An 18,777-nucleotide genomic window follows, 5' to 3' on the forward strand; every position below is an offset into this window, starting at 1 on the left:
AGATATATATTCAAAGGAACTTCTTATGGACAACAGATATGGAACAAAAGAAAGAAGAACCTGAAGTGTGGAGCTTATGCAGTGGATGAACAGAGGGGTTATCTATGGGCTGGAGAATACTTGGGAAGGAGGAGTTTGGGAATGAAAATCAAAGAGTTCAGCTGGAACCATTATATTTGAGAGGCTATTAGAATTCTAAGAAAGATGTCAAGTGAGTAGCTGGATACAGGAGTTAGGAATTGGTGTAAAGTCATGGGACTAATAAGAGATCACTTAGGAGTCAGCATAGAGAGCACAGATATGGAAGAAGTCCAAGTACTGAGCCTCCAGTCACACCAACATTTGTTGAGAAACAGAAGGATCTAGCAAAGACTTAGAGGGAGCAGCCAACGAAGCAGGGGGAAAACCAGCACAGTATGCTGTCCTGGAAGTCAAATGGAGAAAATCTCTGTGGAGTGAGTGAACAGATGGGTCATGCTGCCAAGAAATTTCGGAAGACTAAAAACTACTCGACTGGGTAATGTAGGAACCACTGGTGACAATGGCACAGCGTTTCACTTGATTTTACTGGAGTAAATGAATTGGAGTGGATACAGGCAACTTTCTTCAATGAATTTTGCTTAAAAAGGGTGCAGAGAAATGGAGTGGAAGCTAGAGGGGAATGTGAGTCAGGGAATGGTTTAAGATGGGGGATGCTGTAGCATGTTAATATGCTAAATGAGAATGATACAGAAGAGAAAAACTGATGATGCAGGAGAGTGAGGTGATGACTGTAGGAGCAAACTTTTTGAACAAGTGAGAAGGGATGGCGTCCATTATAAGAGGAGGTGGACTAGGATAGAAGCAGACAGTTCATCCATTCTGGTAAAAGGAAAAGCACAGGACACGGCTGCAGATGCAAGGAGACTGGTAGTACTGTTGGTAGGAGGGTGCACAGATTCTCTTCCTACTGCTTTTATTTTCTGAATAAAGAAAGAAGCAAGGCCAATGGAAAGAATAAGGGTGGTAGCATTGCCCTTTTGAGAAGGTATGAGAGTTACTCCAGGAGTAGGAGGATAAATTCACTAGGGAAATGTAGGAGGATCACCATTTAGCACTAAAAACCTGCTTGAAGTTTACAGTTACAACATTCAAGTGAAACCTGCTGGGGTTTGTATGGTGTTTTTCTTTAGTCACATTCATTTGTATGGAAGCAGGCATGGAATGCATGGAAAGGTGGGATTTAACAAGAACTGGGGTTTAGCCTGGTGAATTTGACTTGAGTGAAAAAGGGAAAAAGGAAGTTAAGAGTATAAGCCAGGGACCAATTTTTTTTTCACCTTGTATATTGTTTTTAATTAATTGTTACCTACAAAAGTTCCCAGCCTTAATTTTGCCCAATGACTTTTTAAAAATAAATTTATGTATGTATTTATTTATTTATGGCTGCAATGGGTCTTCGTTGCTGTGCACCAGCTTTCTCTAGTTGTGGCAAGCAGGAACTACTCTTCGCTGCAGTGCGCGGGCTTCTCACTGCGGTGGCTTCTCTTGTTGTGGAGCACGGGCTCTAGGTGCACGGGCTTCAGTAGTTGTGGCATGTGCAGGCTCAGTAGTTGTGGTTCGCAGGCTCTAGAGCACAGGCTCAGTAGTTGTGGTGCACGGGCTTAGTTGCACTGTGGTGTGTGGGATCTTCCCGGACCAGGGCTCGAACCCATGTCCCCTGCATTGGTAGGTGGATTCTTAACCACTGTGCCATCAGGGAAGCCCTGGTCAATAACTTTTTAAAGTTAATTTTTATTGGAGTATAGTTGCTTTACAGTGTTGTGTTGGTTTCTACTGCACAGCAAAGTGAGTCAGCTATACGTATACATATATCCCCTCTTTTTTGGATTTCCCTCCCATTTAGGTCAGCACAGAGCATTCAGTAAAGTTCCCTGAGCTATACAGTAGGTTCTCATTAGTTATCTATTTTATATATAGTGTCAATAGTGTATATATGTCAATCCCAATCTCCCAATTCATCCCACCCCAGCCAGGGACCAATTTTAAGATGTAACATAAAATATAAGTCAAGTAAAGAAAGAAGTAGGGATGTGGTGAGAGGGTAATGGGGGAAAGATAGTAAGAACAATGTATTGTACATTCTAGTGGGGTTAAAAAGTTGTTGGGAGTCCAGGTACTAGAGGGAGAGTGTTAGAAAGATAACACGAGGTGGAGTCTGCAAGTGGTATGCTTAAAATGGAGATTTTGAAGAGGTACATGAATTAGTGATACAAAAATTGAGGATATGCTTATAGGACATTGGTTCCTGAGGTAGGGTAGAGCACAAGATCACGGAGGGAAGGAAGGTCAGGGAACAGATGCTAAAATCACCAAGACTGATAAGAAGAGTAGGGAGAAAGAAAGCCAGCAAGCCGAGCGAATGATGGCCACAGTCAGAGTAGTGAGTGGTGCAGAAGTATGCACTTCAAAGGAGCTGTGATTCAATGACGATGAGGGTGGAACAAGGTCTGGAAGCGACAATAAGGAGGACTAAGGAATAAATAAGATGCTATTCCTCTTTCATACTCTGAAATTATGAATGCAAACATAAAATAATGAAACTTTCAAAATTAAAGTTAAAATTAGGGAAAATCTGGGAGAAAAATAAGCAAATGGTTATCTAAATTAGGCTGAACTGTTTTCAAAGATGAAAATTACAATTAGGGTAGAGTTTTTAAAAAAAATGTAGTTCAGACGCAAGAGGGAAGACACATGGGAGCATATGTATACGTATAGCTGATTCACTTTGTTATAAAGCAGAAACTAACACACCATTGTAAAGCAATTATACCCCAATAAAGATGTTAAAAAAAAAAAAATGTAGTTCATGTCTCTTTAGTGGCTGTAAAATCAATTTAATGAGTCACAATCAGCTTTTTAAAAAAAATTAAGTAGAAATACATCTATAGGACAAAGTAGCTGTAAGCACTGTTTTGTAATACTTTTGTTTCACGTATATGCATTTGTACTGGGTGTTAATGAAATACATAATTTTTAATGTGGGTAGCAATCAAAGCGTGTGAATGTCTTTGATCTAGGGTAACTGTAAAATAGAAAGAATTACTTTTAAGACTATGTAACAGCTCCCATTTAACGTCTTATTTATCTTTATTTCTGGTTTGCTGAGGGATCTTCTCATATCTCATATCTAGACCCAGAAAGTTCAACAGTCTCAGGGAAGGCTGAATAATCAATCACCACTGAGTATGTAACTCCTTGCCCAGGAGATCATGCTACAGAAACTAATCCACAAAAAAGCTCTTCTGAGGTATAATATGTATCATGCTTGTTTTTGAAAGTATATTTTGCACTAATAGTACAACAATTTGTATAAGACTATTAAGAGTCACAACCCATACTTACTTCACCATCTTTGGCAAGCTTTCTACCACACCTCATGCTATTTCCCTCTAGCTCTTCTTTATTGATTTCTTGAGGCCTAGAAATATATATAAAACATGAAATCTCACGGAAAATAAGCAACTAATATTTGAAAAATAACTGTGAGTTACAACAAGAGAAAAACTTTCTACTAGATTTAAAAATAAAATTTTGTAGTATAGATAAAAATCAAAATGCAATGATTAAATCTAGCCCATTACCTCTGCTAAATAAAAAAAAAATTTTAATCTTTAGTGTTTCATTTATTGCCTTGACTTCTAGAATACTTTTACTAGGGCCCAGTGAAACCAGAGAAGAGGGGGAAATAATCTATGAGAAATTCTGCTTACCGAGAAAATAAAACACTTAAAAGTCTAACTACTAAGTAAAATTAAATTAAAATCTATTATTTAAGACGTGACTTGGTATCACCTACCATTTGATATTATTGTTTCGCACACAAGCCATTTTTTAAAGTAGTACAACTATACAAACTCAGTATTTAATAGAAAACAGCTGTAGAATTTTATCAGTTAATCTTTACTTGGCCCTCTTACTTTAAAAACCTTAATCAACTAAGAGAAACACTGTTATTTCAAGATGTAATAATAAAATGACATTATTATCAGCTTAGAATTCCAAATGATAAAATACATTCATTCATATACAGCATTTATTAAGTACCTAGATACCGGGGCCATCTTCATCATCATTATCTAATAAATATATTGAAACAATACATAAAAAATAATGAAATGTAAATAAAACTAATAAAACACATCCTTGACATCCAAGAGCTCAGTCTAGCAGGGAACTAGACATAAGTAAGAAGATAATAACGTGGAGAGAACTGATGTTAAGAGCATGAAGAAGGCACAGGTTTATTGCCTGGGATTAAGAGTGGGGATCATAACAGAGGAAGTATTATTTGTGCCTGAGAGGGAGTTTGTTGGGGTAGACGTCAGGGGTGAACTCTATGCAGAGGAAGGGCATTCCAGGTTAGAAGGACTAGCAAAAAAGGACCGGAGCATGAAAGGGTACTAAATGTATGAAGGACTTAGTGCAGCTGGAGCCTAAAATGAGCATGAGAGGAGATAAAGCGAAAGGCATTAGGGACAGACTGTTGAAGGGCCCCCACAGGCTACGTTCACAGGAGTTTCAAATTTTCCTGTAGATAAGAGAGAGTTCCCATGTATTTGTTCTGTTACTTAAAAATTTTTTCTTACGAAAACTTTCAAACATATAAAAGTAAATAGGGACTTCCCTGGTGGCACAGTGTTTAAGAATCCACCTGCCAATGCAGGGGACACAGGTTCAAACCCTGGTCCAGGAAGATCCCACATGCTGTGGAGCAACTAATCCCGTGCACCGTAACTACTGAGCCTGCACTCTAGAGCCCGTGAGCCACAAACACTGAGCCTACGCGCCACAACTACTGAAGCCCACGCACCTAAAGCTTGTGCTCCGCAACAAGAGAAGCTACCGCAGTGAGAAGCCTGTGCACCGCAAGGAAGAGCAGCCCCCACTCGCCGCAACTAGAGAAAGCCCATGCACAGCAATGAAGACCCAACGCAACCAAAAATAAATAAATTTTAAAAATAATAAATAAATAAAAGCTTTGCTTAAAAAAAAAAAAGTAAATAGTACAATGAGCCAAATTTTCTCATCATCTAGGTTCAATAATCCTGTTTTAGTTTTACTCCCAACCCATTTCTCCCCACATCCCTCCCAACTGATTATTATTGAGGCTGACCCTCCAGACATCATATCCTTTAATCTGTAAATATATATCACACATAAAGCAATAATCCCTAACTATCATCAAATGTCCCTGGTCTTATTTAAGCAGGGAAGTGAAATTATATTTCTACTTAGGAGGCTAATCCTGTTGGCAATGTGGAAAAGCGTTTGGAAGAGGAGAACCCTGGAGGGAGACTTTACTAGATTATAACCTAGAGTCAACGGAGTACACTGTCTTTCTCACTTTAGCAGCCCTACAGTAGCGAGCAGATACTCAGTATGTGTGGAAGAGAGTGCTTCATTAGGGGCAATACAGTCATATACATAATAAGAATGCAAGAAAGCCACTTATTCTAACTCAGTCTCTTCGGTGAGACTCTATATTAAACTCAAAAAGGATACAGATGAGAAAAATCTTGAATGATAGAGAACATCCAACATTTAAAAACTGAATATACAAAAGAAGTAGGTAGGATGGTTTATAAAACATTTCATACATTACAAAATGCTTCAAATCTGAATTCCAGTAAATAATTAACTCTCATTTTTTGGAGGGGTCTCCTATTTCAACAATCTTACTGTATTTGTGCAAGAAAAGTATGCTATGAATATATTTGGGAAAAGATGGGATATAAGTTACAAGTAAAGTAGAAACTAAGAACCCTGGATAATAATCTTGCAATCATTATCTTAAGTTTATAGAACCCTTTCACACACTCACTGTTTAGCTATGAACACAACTAGGCTATTATTTTAGTAAGTTCTTTAGTGTATAAAAATAAATTAAAAGAGATCAGGGCAGGAAAAAAATTAAATGTAAAACTTTTTTATGTACTCACAGGTGGACTGTCTCTTCACACTGCCTATACCGAGGAGCTAGTATAAAGATCAAACAATAAATGTGGAAGTACTTCACTGAACTGCAAAGCACTACACATTGAAAGAACAGATAATATGCTTTCTCTTAAAATGAAGACAGTACATAAATATTTTCTAGAGGGGTCATATGCTTTTGATGGAAGGCACCTGCGTAACCAGATGGGTTAATTCACCTTACACTCAAGTCTTCAAAAAAACTATTACAGGGGACTTCCCTGGTGGTCCAGTGTCTAAGACTCCACGCTCCCAATGCAGGGGGACTGGGTTCATCCCTGGTCAGGGAACTAGAGCCCGCATGCCGCAACTAAAAGATCCCACGTGCTGCAACTATAAGATCCCGTGTGCTGCACCTAAAGATCCCACGTGCCGCAACTAAGATCTGGTGCAGTCAAATAAATAAATAAATAAATATTTTTAAAAAAAGAACTTAAAAAAACAAAACAAAAAAACCCCTATTACATTAGTGAGAATTTGACAATACTGCCACAAATAAGAAAATTGGCTTTACCTATACATATATATGAAGATCATGCTTTATGAAAGCATTATTAATATTTCAATAGCTTAAAAGAATATCATAACACTAAGTGAAACAAAGTATATCAATTATTCAATTTTACTAATATAGCAAGTGACAATACAAACATTCTGTTATACTAATTGACCAAAAAGATAAATATTTATAATATTGATAGTTATAGAAATATAAGAATAAAAGCTGATTACATGATCTTTTTCTCTGACAGCTCTTGACTTTAATACTGTTACTGGTTTTTCAACATAATGAAGACATTTAAAAATTCATAGCAAAATCCATATACCTGTGGTCAATTAATCGACAACAATGGAGGCAATAATATATTAATACAATGGAGAAAAGACAGTCTCTTCAACAAGTGGTGGTGGGAAAGCTGGACAGCTACATGTAAATCAATATGAACATTCCCTCACACTATATACAAAAAAACTTCAAAATACTTTAAATACCTAAGTATAAGACATGACACCATAAAACTCCTAGAAAAGAACATCGGCAAAACATTCTCAGATATAAACTGTAGCAATATTTTCTTAGATTAGTCTCCCAAGGCAAAAGAAATATAAGCAAAAATGAACAAATGGGACCTGACCTAATCAAACTTAAAAGCTTTTGCACAGCAAAGGAAACCATAAACAAAATGAAAAGACAACCTAGGGAATGGGAGAAAATATTTGCAAATGATGTGACCTACAAGGGGTTAATATCCAAAATATACAAACAGCTCATACAACTCAAAAAAACAAACCACCCAATCAAAAAATGAGCAGAAGACCTAAATAGACATTTCTCCAAAGATGACATACAGATGGCCAACAGGCACATGGAAAGATGCTCAACATCAATAATTATTAGAGAAATGCAAATCAAAACTACAATGAGATGTCACCTCACACCAGTCAAAATGGGTATCATGAGAAAGTCTACAAATAATAAATCTGGAGAGTGTGTGGGGAAAAGGGAACCCTCCTACACTGTTGGTGGGAATGTAAATTGCTGCGGCTCCTATGGAAAAGTGTGGAGATTCCTTAAAAATCTAAAATTAGAGCTACCATACCTAGCAATTCCACTCCTTGGCATATATCCTAAAAAGATGAAAACTCTAATTCAAAAAGATACACGCACCACAATGTTCACAGCAGCACTATTTACAAGAGCCAAGACATCGAAGCAGCCCAAGGGCCCAGCAACAGATGACTGACTTGGGAAGATGTGGTATATTTATATACAATGGAATATGTATTACTCAGTCATAAAAAAGAATGAAATATTACCATTTGCAGCAACATGGATGGACCTAGAGAATATCATACTAAGTGAAGTAAGTCAAACAGAGAAGGACAATTATAAGATATCACTTATATGTGGAATCTAAAAGAATAATACAAATGAATCTATATAAAAAACAGAAGAACTCACAGACAAAACAAACTTATGGTTACCAAAGGGGAAAGGGAGGGGTGGCGGGATAAATTAGGAGTATGAGATTAACAGATACAAACTACTATACATAAAATAGATAAGCAACAAGGATTTACTGTATAGCAAAGGGAACTATATTCAGTATCTTATAGTAACCTATAATTGAAAATAATCTGAAAAATATATATTATACAACTGAATCTCTTAGCTGTATACCTGAAACTAACACAATATTGTAAATTAACTATATTTCAGTAAAAAAAAAAAAAAAATTTTTTTTTTTTAATGAACAATGCTATGATGTACCATACTTACCCCACCTCACTGTCTTGTTCTGCCCGGAGCATAGCAAACCACTGCTGTTTATACACAGAAGATAGCCATTCTAAAATGTAAAAATACATATAAGAATAATAAGAAATATGGAAAAACATAAAGGATTTAAAAATTTTAAGAAGTTGATAAAATTTTTACCATTTTAAAATTCAAGTTTAAAACAGCAATAAGTAAAGCTGGTAATTTATATTTTATAAATATGCTATAACGATACAGCTTAATGATTTTTAAAGTGGTAAATGTTATCTTCCTTTGCTTTAGGACAGACTCTACTTAGATTACATACATTTAAAACTTTAGTTAAAAGTATATTCTTGTATTTAATAATTTCCTTTTCATAGCTGATACTATTTTTCATTTGTGAGAAACATACCAAAAGTAGTATTTTCAGTTTTAACAAAAGCTTTAATAGAAAACTGAATAATGGATTGTTCCTAAATTAAATTATCTAAAGACAATTAATGAGAAATATACCATCTCTAAATTATTAGATGAATTATGCAACTCAAGAAATAATTTTGACACGATTTAGATAACTATTATAATTTAAATTATTGCAAATGGAATATAATAATTATAGATATTCTTCCCTTTAATAATAAGCATATAATTTTTCCACAAAATGAGACTGTGGAAGCTGAAATTTTAATTATTTTACATAAAACATGGATTTATTAAAAATATAAGCAGAACTGGCTTAGCACCATATTTATTTTTTGCTCTTATTTATTCCCAACTAAAAGGGTAGTTTTTCTAATTTTTAAGTTAAATGATTTCTCTACCTCTACCGAAAGGCAGGGGAAAAACCCTAGTGCAATTAAAATCTGGGTTTTCACTTCATAATTCTCAACCTAATAAAAGGTATCCAGATGACTTGCACTGATTTATTGGTGTCCTTCCTTAAAATTCTCTATAAATACACTTATGAGTGCTTCTTTCCCTAAAATAATATTGTTGCTATTATAAGGAATAACTGCTGAATATCTAGGCCACAAACAATTCATTTTCAGTAGGTAAAGACTAACAGCAAAATTTATGTGACTCTGTATACCTACACACATATTGTTCATCTTATTTGCAAGGTATTTGGATTTTAAAATTCTGTTTTACTGTATTTTATTAGAAAAAAAAAAAAAGCTGATCCCTTCCCATTAAAATGATTTCTCAACTCACTACAGGTTATGCCTGTAGTTTGAAACTCACTGATCCAGAGATAGAATATGGCTTTTCATGATTCATTTATAAAAATGGAATGAAAGGGTTACACATTCATATTCTCAAATATGATATAAGCTATATCCCATGAAAATGTTTTAAAATTTACTTTCAACAACTTTGAATAAACTCCTTTAAAACTAAAAGCATTTTTTTTTTTTGGCTGCGCCACCTGGCTTGCGGGATCTTAGTTTCCTGACCAGAGATTGAACCCAGGCCTCGGTAGTGAAAGCACCGAATCCTAACCATTGGACTGCCAGGGAATTCCCTGAAAGCATTTTTAACAAGTTAAAAATGTGGGTACACATTTTTGTCCCTCCTTTCTTGCCTTAATCTAAAAGAGTAAAAAGTCAAACTAGATATCTTTTTGGTCACAGGTAGTTCATCCAGTAGCAGCAGCCCCAAAATATGTCACTAGAACCACTAGTTCAAATGCAATGTTGACAGTTGATACAAAGGGGGAAATCTCTGATAAAATGAGATTGAAAAACATGGGATAAAAATAAGTGAAACAATTTGCCTTATACAGAGTTTTTAATATGATTATATGCAGACGTATCTCCCAAAACGCAGATACACTAGGCAGAGTTTCCCAGAATCCTTTTTGGCAGAGTTAGTGTTCGGTGGAAAGATTCTGAAGAAGTGCCTTCAAGAAACTTCCACTCAGTGAAAACAAATTTAAGCACTTTTAAACTTTATCAGACCAAAATACAAAACAAAAACTCAAAACGGGCACATCAAAGTGGCATTTGACAGTGCTATAAATCAGCAGCTGCAGATCTAATCGACAGCAGTTTTGAATGTAAACACAGTACTTTTCTAATAGAATAAATGAGATAAGTCACAATGAATTTATTTAGATCATTTCTCTTGTCTTATACAAAGGATATGGCGGAGGGGGTCTCCAAAAGTATACTATTTGAAAATCTAAATGTCTTAGATTTACAAAACTTTAAAACACAAACAGAAAGATAAGATACGCCCTGAATTTGCCTAGTTTTATTGTTTAAATGAAAGAAAGAGTGTATATTCAGGTATATACACATACAAAAATCTACTCACAACTAGTAAAGCATATAGCAAAAAACAGCCTACAGGTTGAATGTTACATGAAACACGTTAAGTCAGAATTAGATCATGAAGGTGAAGGACAGTCTACATAATAAAAAATTCCTATCTGGATAAAAGAATATTTTGTACAGAGCATCTATAGGTATATTAGTATAAAATTATGGAGAAGTTCGTCTCAGAGATCTTCATGTATAATAACCTAAAAATCTAGTTCCAAAAGATGACAAATTTACTCTACTGAGTACAGTATTTCTCAATAAAACTAATTACATGAATTTATATACCTTTTCATTTTAAGCAACTTGTTTTCATAAAATTCATACTGCTTTAACAATTATCATCTCTATTGAATTTACGAAAATATTAAGCATTAAGTTTCCCCATTATTCCCACAACAGTAATTCCTGATATAAAAAGTTACAAGAATACCTATTTTCTTGCCCACAATGCAAAGTAAGGGAATAAATCTATTGCATTACTTCGTTATCAAAAGCCAAAAAATTAAACATACTCAAAAGAATGGTGATTCAAAGTTAAGTTTGAATTCAAAGTTAAGTTTGCTTAAGTTTCTGCAACTGGATATGCAAACTTAAAGAGATTAAACATAGCGGACTTCTTCTAAATAAGATGTAGCCAAAAGAAATATGGGCTTTAGAACAGGTAAGACTTGGGGTTGCATTTGAGCTCTGCTTCTCACTAGCTGTATGACAGGATAGTAATACTTCATCTATAAAATGGGAACTACCTTGATAATTTCAAAGATTACGTTACATGATAGGTGTTAAATGTATAATCTGGCGTATTACCTGCGACACTGAAGAATCTACACATATTTGTTTACTTTTCCTCCTCCCCTTTAAGGTTCTTAGGTTAGGAGCTAGAACGTAAACTTATCTGATAGAGTAAATACAGTATTAGGCCATATGTAAGTTAGTATGTTTCAGAAAATGATTTTAGTTCACACAAACTGAGTGCCTACTACCTGTCAAGCACTGTACTATGTACCTGAGAGAAAAAGATGAAAAACATACAGTCCAACCAGGACACAGATATATTCTGTACTACAGTAATCTAGCAAGAGATGACGATGTCTTAACAAGGAAGTGGTAGCAGGCAAAAAAAGGAGGTGAGTTTGAGAATTATCTAGGGAAAAAATCTATAGGACATAGTGAATGGATGTGGAGGAAGACAGTTTGAGGAAGACAGTTTGAGGAGGACAGGATGACTTGCAGGATTCTGCCATTTTTTGTGAGGCTGGGTGGTTTTTTTTTTTTTTTCCGGTATGCGGGCCTCTCACTGTTGTGGCCTCTCCCGTTGCGGAGCACAGGCTCCGGACGCGCAGGCTCAGCGGCCATGGCTCACGGGCCCAGCCGCTCTGCGGCATGCGGGATCCTCCCAGACCAGGACACGAACCCGTGTCCCCTGCATCGGCAGGCAGACTCTCAACCACTGCGCCACCAGGGAAGCCCGCTGGGTGGGTTTTTAATGTTGATGACTGATAAGCGAACATGGGAAGAAAAAACCAGGGACTAGAGCTGGAGGGGAAAGACATAAGTACTTTTTTTTAAAAAAAATACTTTATGTATTTACTTATTTATTTATTATTTATTTTTGGCTGTGTTGGGTCTTTGTTGCTGCGAGCAGGCTTTCTCTAGTTGCAGCGAGCGGGGGCTACTCTTCGTTGCGGTGTGTGGGCTTCTCATTGCGGTGGCTTCTCTTGCTGCAAAGCACGGGCTCTAGGCACGCAGGCTTCAGTAGTTGTGGCACATGGGCTCTAGAGCTCAGGCTCAGTAGTTGTGGTGCACAGGCTTAGTTGCTCTGCGGCATGCAGGGTTTTCCCGGACCAGGGCTCGATCCCGTGTCTCCTGCATTGGCAGGCGGCTTCTTAACCACTACGTTACCAGGCAGGCCCATAAGTACTGTTTTGAATAGGTGAACTGAAGCAATTTACACATGGCTAGTTAACAGCTGGATATTCAAGTATGAAACTCAGAGGAGAGGTCAGAACTAGAATCTTTCAGTGAGTCATATGAATGAAGGAAAGCACTCTGGGACACTATATAGAATGCAATATCAATGATGCGCTAAGGGCACCCTCAGGAAGTTAAGAGGTGGGCAGAGTAAGAGAAGCTTACAAAAGAAAAAGAGAAGGAATGGTCAAAGAGACCGGAAAAGAATCAGGAGAGTACAGTATTTCTAAACTAAGGTGGTACTGTAAGAATTTCAAGAAAAAAACTAACAAACCATGATATAAAATGCTAGAGAAGTTAAAGTAAGACTAACATGAGGCCACTTTTTTTTTTTTACAAAAGGACAAACAGGACAAACCTAATTTTTTACAAACAGGACAAACCTAACTTTCGCTGACCTAAGGTAAGTCTAATTCCATGATATAATGGAATTCAACTGTGCTTGACACAGTTAAATCCTAAAATACAATGCTTCTATACAAAATCCTGATTTAATTTGGAATTAAACATATTTCTATTAAAATTTTAATTTAAATTTAATTTTTTCTATTTTAATTTCTATTTGAATTTAATTCTGACCTAAAGATGATCAAAATGTATGCATTAAAATTCCCCAGATTACTGAATGCATAACTTTGAATAATGTTAACACGTGTTTGGCACTATTTCTGAAAAATGAGCAGTCAATTTTAGCTAAGTAATTGAAATTATTTTCATTTATTTCAAATCTAGGATACATTGCTATTGACAGCATTTACCAATGTACCTTAAAAATGTGAGCTATGTGGCCACTTTCTGCCCTCTCGCAAACAGCATGGGATATAATTTTAATTTATACTCTGCTTTTGAAATGATAACTTTTATTTGGATATATAGGAAAAACTATTTGTCCGTTTATATTCTAAAAGGAAAAACTAATGCCCTTTACTGTAAATTTAGGTCAGGAAAAAAAATGGCTGAAATCTGGTCAGAAATTTAGGATACAAATTCTTTTTAATTTTGTAATAAATAAAATATTTCAGACTAGAAATACCTGTACCCATTTGCATTCCAAAAATACAAAGCTTATCCACTTGCGTCACAGAAACACCTAAATTAAACTACTTTACAACAGACTTTATCTTTTAACCTCTTTCAAAATTCATTTCTAGAGAGCCTTAAAAGCAAGTATGATTAGAGTGGGAGTGTGTAATAGGCCTTGGCATCTAATATTACACCATTGCTAGGGTCTGGTGTATAACACAAACTAAAACTATTACAGAACTGCTATAAGGGAACATAACCTTCAAGAGAAAGTGTGGCTTAAAAAACAAACAAACAAACAACAAAAAACCCCCAGACCCACGACCCACACAAACGTAATACAAATGATTTATACAAAATTAACCAAAAAAACCACTGTCTATAAACCTGCCTAGAGTGATTTTATAAAAAATGCATTATTTTAAAACTACCAGAAATGTTAACTCTGGGTTTGTTTTCCATTCAATACTTTTGTAAATAAATTACAGATTTCAGTTAACAATGTAAATCTATAAACACACAGCTATATTAAAAACCGAGGTGTCAAAAAACTTACAACTTTCAGACAAATCTATACAAATTTACAAGTCAATCTTCTGTTTCTTAAATGCAAATATAGTACTAAACTTAATCCTACTCAAGCACTAGATACTTAACTTAAAAAACTAAACCAGTAATTGTTTCAAAATTTTAATTGGCAAAGATATTACATTTACTTTGACATAAAGTCTTAATTAGGATAAGAAGAAAACCAGAAAATAACAAATTAAAGGAGTATTAATAGAAAAAGCAGCTGACCTCTAAATAGCACTTCAAAAGTCTTTTTTATTTTATCTAATTAATTTATCTTTTTTTCAAAAGTCTTTTGAAAGTCTAGTCCAAAATAGTGTGCTGGTTAAGCAAATTAAAGAACACACACATTATAGAATACTATATAGCCATTTAAATGTTCTGAAGAGTATTTAATGATATGGGAAAATACTCACAATATATAATGTGAACACAGAAAATTATCTACATGGTATGATTCTGCTTTGGTATAAAAATGTATACCTTATTGGAATTAAGGATAATTTCTATTTTCCTCATTATTTTTTTCTATGATATTACTATTATAATCAGAAAGATATTACTTAAAATCATAATTTCATCTTGTTCTTACCTGAAGGTACTAGAGAGTCTTGTTCGATAATTCTCGCGGAGGCCAAATCACTGATAATATACTGTAACCTTAAATGTCTGAACACTGACACAAATGGTTTTCCCTGCTCAGTTTCAAGGAAGGTCATACCTTCAAAATCTGTAAAAGAAAACAAAAAAACAGATTAAATTAAATAGCCATTCTTTTCAAATCAATTTATTTATTCCTACATGTTTTTATGGGCAGGGACACACACACACACACACACACACACGTCTATTAGAATACAAATAAGCTAGTTTCAAAGTTTTCAAGGATTTTATAAACTTTGGGTGTGTGGACAAAAAACTTGGGGAGATTTAGAAAAACGCCCCAGGAAATTAACTTTGGTCCTAATTAGACCCTTGGGCTGAGAATTCAATTGACACCTTTCTGGAATTTGGAGCTTACAGTGCAGCAAGGTGGGAAAAGAAGGCTTGAGAATGGTGGTTAGGGTTCAGGTATCTTTCAAGAATCCCACCACTTCAGTGGAACTCTAGAGCCCAGATGCCTCACTCAAGGGTCTTCACAAGATACACAGGACATGGAACATTTCTTGGGATCTTTCTAATTTATGCTTTAGTTACATGTGATGAACACTAGTTAATATATTAATTCTCTATTAAAATACAAAATAAGATACAAAGACATTGTAGCCATGGATATGCGACACAAGGGTAGTATTTATTGTTAAAATAATTCAAGTTTATCAATTTTTTCTTATAGGGAGAATTTAAGGTTATTTCTAAAAATGCTCTCAGTTGCATTCTAATATGCTTTCATGAGTGGGAAGGAAAGATCTGGAGTTACTGCTATCAAGCAGAGACTTGTACATAATCCCTAGCCTGTTCTCTATTACAAGGTATACCCATGGCAGTGTACTCAGCCTTGTTGCTATTAAGGACAGTAAATAAAAGAAGCAATCCCTACATATAATTGTGCAGAAAAATTTCTAAATTTCTATTGTTCTGATGGTCCTGACCCATATATATCTGCAAAGTCAAATAGTTAAGAAAACCTAAGAGAAATATACTAAAATATAGTGGGTGAGGGGACCATGAGTGATTTTTTTGGTCTTATTTCCTGAGTATTCATCACTTTCATAATTTAAAAACTGTATGAAATAAACCTATAAAGTCCTCACTGATAAACAACTTATAAAGTCCTCACTGAAAAACAAGGGCATCAGACATACATTTTGCCTTATGCAATAAATGTTTCCCTGAAAAGTTATCTTAAAATGTATACTTTTACACTACTGAGGCTGGGATGGAGAGCCTGGAGTGGGAAAACCAGAAGGGGACCACAGCTTCTTATTCTAGTTTCTGCCACTTAGGCTACAGAATAATTTCTCTCTTGATGGACTGCTGCAGTTAATCCAACTGGGGCTCAAATGAGCATAAATTTATGTCAACATTTACCTAACATCTATTGTTTCCATTGAGTCCCTTTGCTCCCCACCCCCACAAATATTTATTTATTTATTCTGGCTTTGCTGGGTCTTAGTTGCGGCATGTGGGATCTTCACTGTGGCATGCATGCGGGATCTAGTTCCCCGACCAGGGATCTAACCCAGGCCCCCCCCTGCACTGGGAGCATGGAGCCTTACCCACTAGACCACCAGGGAAGACCCCCTTTGCCTTTTTAGCTTCTCCATGGTCCTTATCTTTTTCACCTTTTATCTGTTTTTTAAGTTAAATTTTCTCCTCTACTTTTTTCCTTTATAATTTCTCAAATCCCTCTTTAAATGCCATAATGTAGCTCTAAAGTGTAATTTAAGATAGAAGTTTAGCATTTTGTTCTTCAAGCAAATCAAGTTAGATTTTATTGATATGGTCATTTACACATTTTTGGTTCATGAGCTTGAAGGAAAAATAATTAGCTAGTAAATCTCACTACATAAAATAATTCCCAAAATTTATTTAAACAAGGCAAAAAGAGCACTAAATTTTAATATAAGAACCTCTATTCATCAAAAGACACCTTCAGAAAAGTAAAAAAAAAACTACAAACTGAAAGATAAATGCAACACACACTTATGACAAAGAATCAAGAATATATAAAGAATGCAGACAAATCAGTAAGAAAAGACAAATACAATATTAAAATAGGGAAAAAACCTGAAGAGACATTTCACAGAAGAAGAAACATATGGCCAATAAACACACAAACAGGTGTTCAATCTCCTTAGTTTTCAAGGAAATGAAAATCAATACCACAATATGAAATAGTTCAATAACAAAAAAACAGGATGATATATTGTCCAGTGGTGTGCTGGATCTGGCTTGTGCTGGCTCACAGGAGCTGATGGTATGCATTTCTTCCCAACTCCACATTCAGCGGTGTCACGTTAGTAGCCTGAAATTAGCCATGCTGGGAGAATTTGTATCAGGAAAATTTTAAAAAATGCTACAAATAAGTGATTATTTTTTCAGAGAGGCAGCTTACCAGCACATCACTATGTAACACATTCATGTTAAGATGTGCAAAATGCCATAACATTAAACATTTTTTAAAAGCAAAGTCAGAGGGACACAATAGGAAAGAAGCACATGAGCAGACTGAAGTTACTAATGTTCTAGTACTTGAAGATTAGTTCACTGAGGTTCAATACATTATTTAAAAAAATGAAAAAGGTGGCCATGCATGGACCAAAAATGATAGTAAACTATGAAAATCGTGAGCTAAGGATTATGATTTTTATCTACTTCTTTGCATCTGAGGGCCATTAAAATTTTGTTTTTTCTATATCTGTTTTATCCAGTCTCAATTTTCTCAGTGTAAATGTGGAGTTGAATTAGATCATTGCTAAGGTCCTCTCCAGCTCTAAAATCCCCTAGGTTTATCAGGGCCTGATTTTAATTAAATTTCAATTTAAAACAAAAAAGACAAGTTCTCAATAAAAATTTCAGGCATACCTTTTCTCCTGTTAGAAAACCAGACATCTGTTTCAGTCAAAAGCTGTTTTAAAGATCCATTCCAAGAAGGCACAAGTTGAAGGAACATCCACTAGGTTAAAAAAATAAATTAAAAAAATTACAAGACTTCATTTAGTTTATGATTTTACATTTTCAAACTGCTTCCTTAAAACATAATATCTAAAAAATTTAATTTCCATTTTACGAGCAATTGAAAGAAGTAGAACTATCACATGATATGCTCAGAATTCTTAAATTCATCATGGCATTAATCATGGTCCAAAGATAAAAACTAGATGAGTATATGATAAGGAATAAGCTAATCCCTGAAAAGTACTTATGGTCTCAAACACACTGTAATTATAGTATTAAAAAGGTAAATGTTCTATGTGTGTGTGTGTGTGTGTATATATATAATATACACACACTATTATGTATATTATATATAATATACTATATATATATAAAATATACTAATTTATTCTACTCACCAATTAATTCAGTTTCACTACATACTATGTGATTTTATAAAAGAAAGAAATTAAATATGGGAAAAAGGAGTTTCTTATTGTCTTAATTGCTGTTGAGACAGTATGCAGAGTAATGAAGAGCATTACTGTTTTTTAAATCCTAGCCCTGTCATTTAATAGCTAGGGAAATTACATCATTATGTAATCTGGGCCTCAATTTCTTCATTTGTAAGATGAGCATGATAATATGTCAATGTCACAGGACATTAAAAGAATTAATATGTGTAACATACTTAGAGCAGTTCCTGGCACATAGTAAGCATTCATCGATAATTACGGGAAAGAATGAATACTACCAGTGGCTCAGAGATAGAAATGGACTCTCTACCCTCCTTTAATGACTGGTTAACACAGTTACTAAACTTCCCTGAGGAAAAATAGTAATAGAGTCTCATCTCTATCATAAGACAAACAATCCCAATGATATAACCTAGAAGGTGACTATTCCCAGATTTCACGACCGCGTTAGTATAGACTCAACTACACTGTGAGTGTAGACTCAACTACATTTTTTTTTTTTTTTTTTTTTTTGGGGGGCGCGGGGCTCTCCCTC

At 35.0% G+C, this 18,777-nt stretch overlaps 1 protein-coding gene across 1 annotated transcript in view; it reads right to left on the minus strand.

Moving 5' to 3' along the window:
- Positions 1-18,777, minus strand: part of GMCL1 (germ cell-less 1, spermatogenesis associated) — a 47,949-nt gene that overhangs the window by 12,968 nt on the left and 16,204 nt on the right. Inside the window, 4 exon segments of the mRNA XM_024756412.1 lie at positions 3,385-3,460; positions 8,297-8,366; positions 14,759-14,896; positions 17,695-17,785. Of these exon segments, the coding sequence (XP_024612180.1) occupies positions 3,385-3,460; positions 8,297-8,366; positions 14,759-14,896; positions 17,695-17,785 (375 nt within the window).

The sequence above is a fragment of the Neophocaena asiaeorientalis genome, unplaced genomic scaffold (genome assembly GCF_003031525.2).
Source record: "Neophocaena asiaeorientalis asiaeorientalis breed wild unplaced genomic scaffold, Neophocaena_asiaeorientalis_V1.1 scaffold303, whole genome shotgun sequence".
NCBI lineage: Eukaryota > Metazoa > Chordata > Mammalia > Artiodactyla > Phocoenidae > Neophocaena > Neophocaena asiaeorientalis.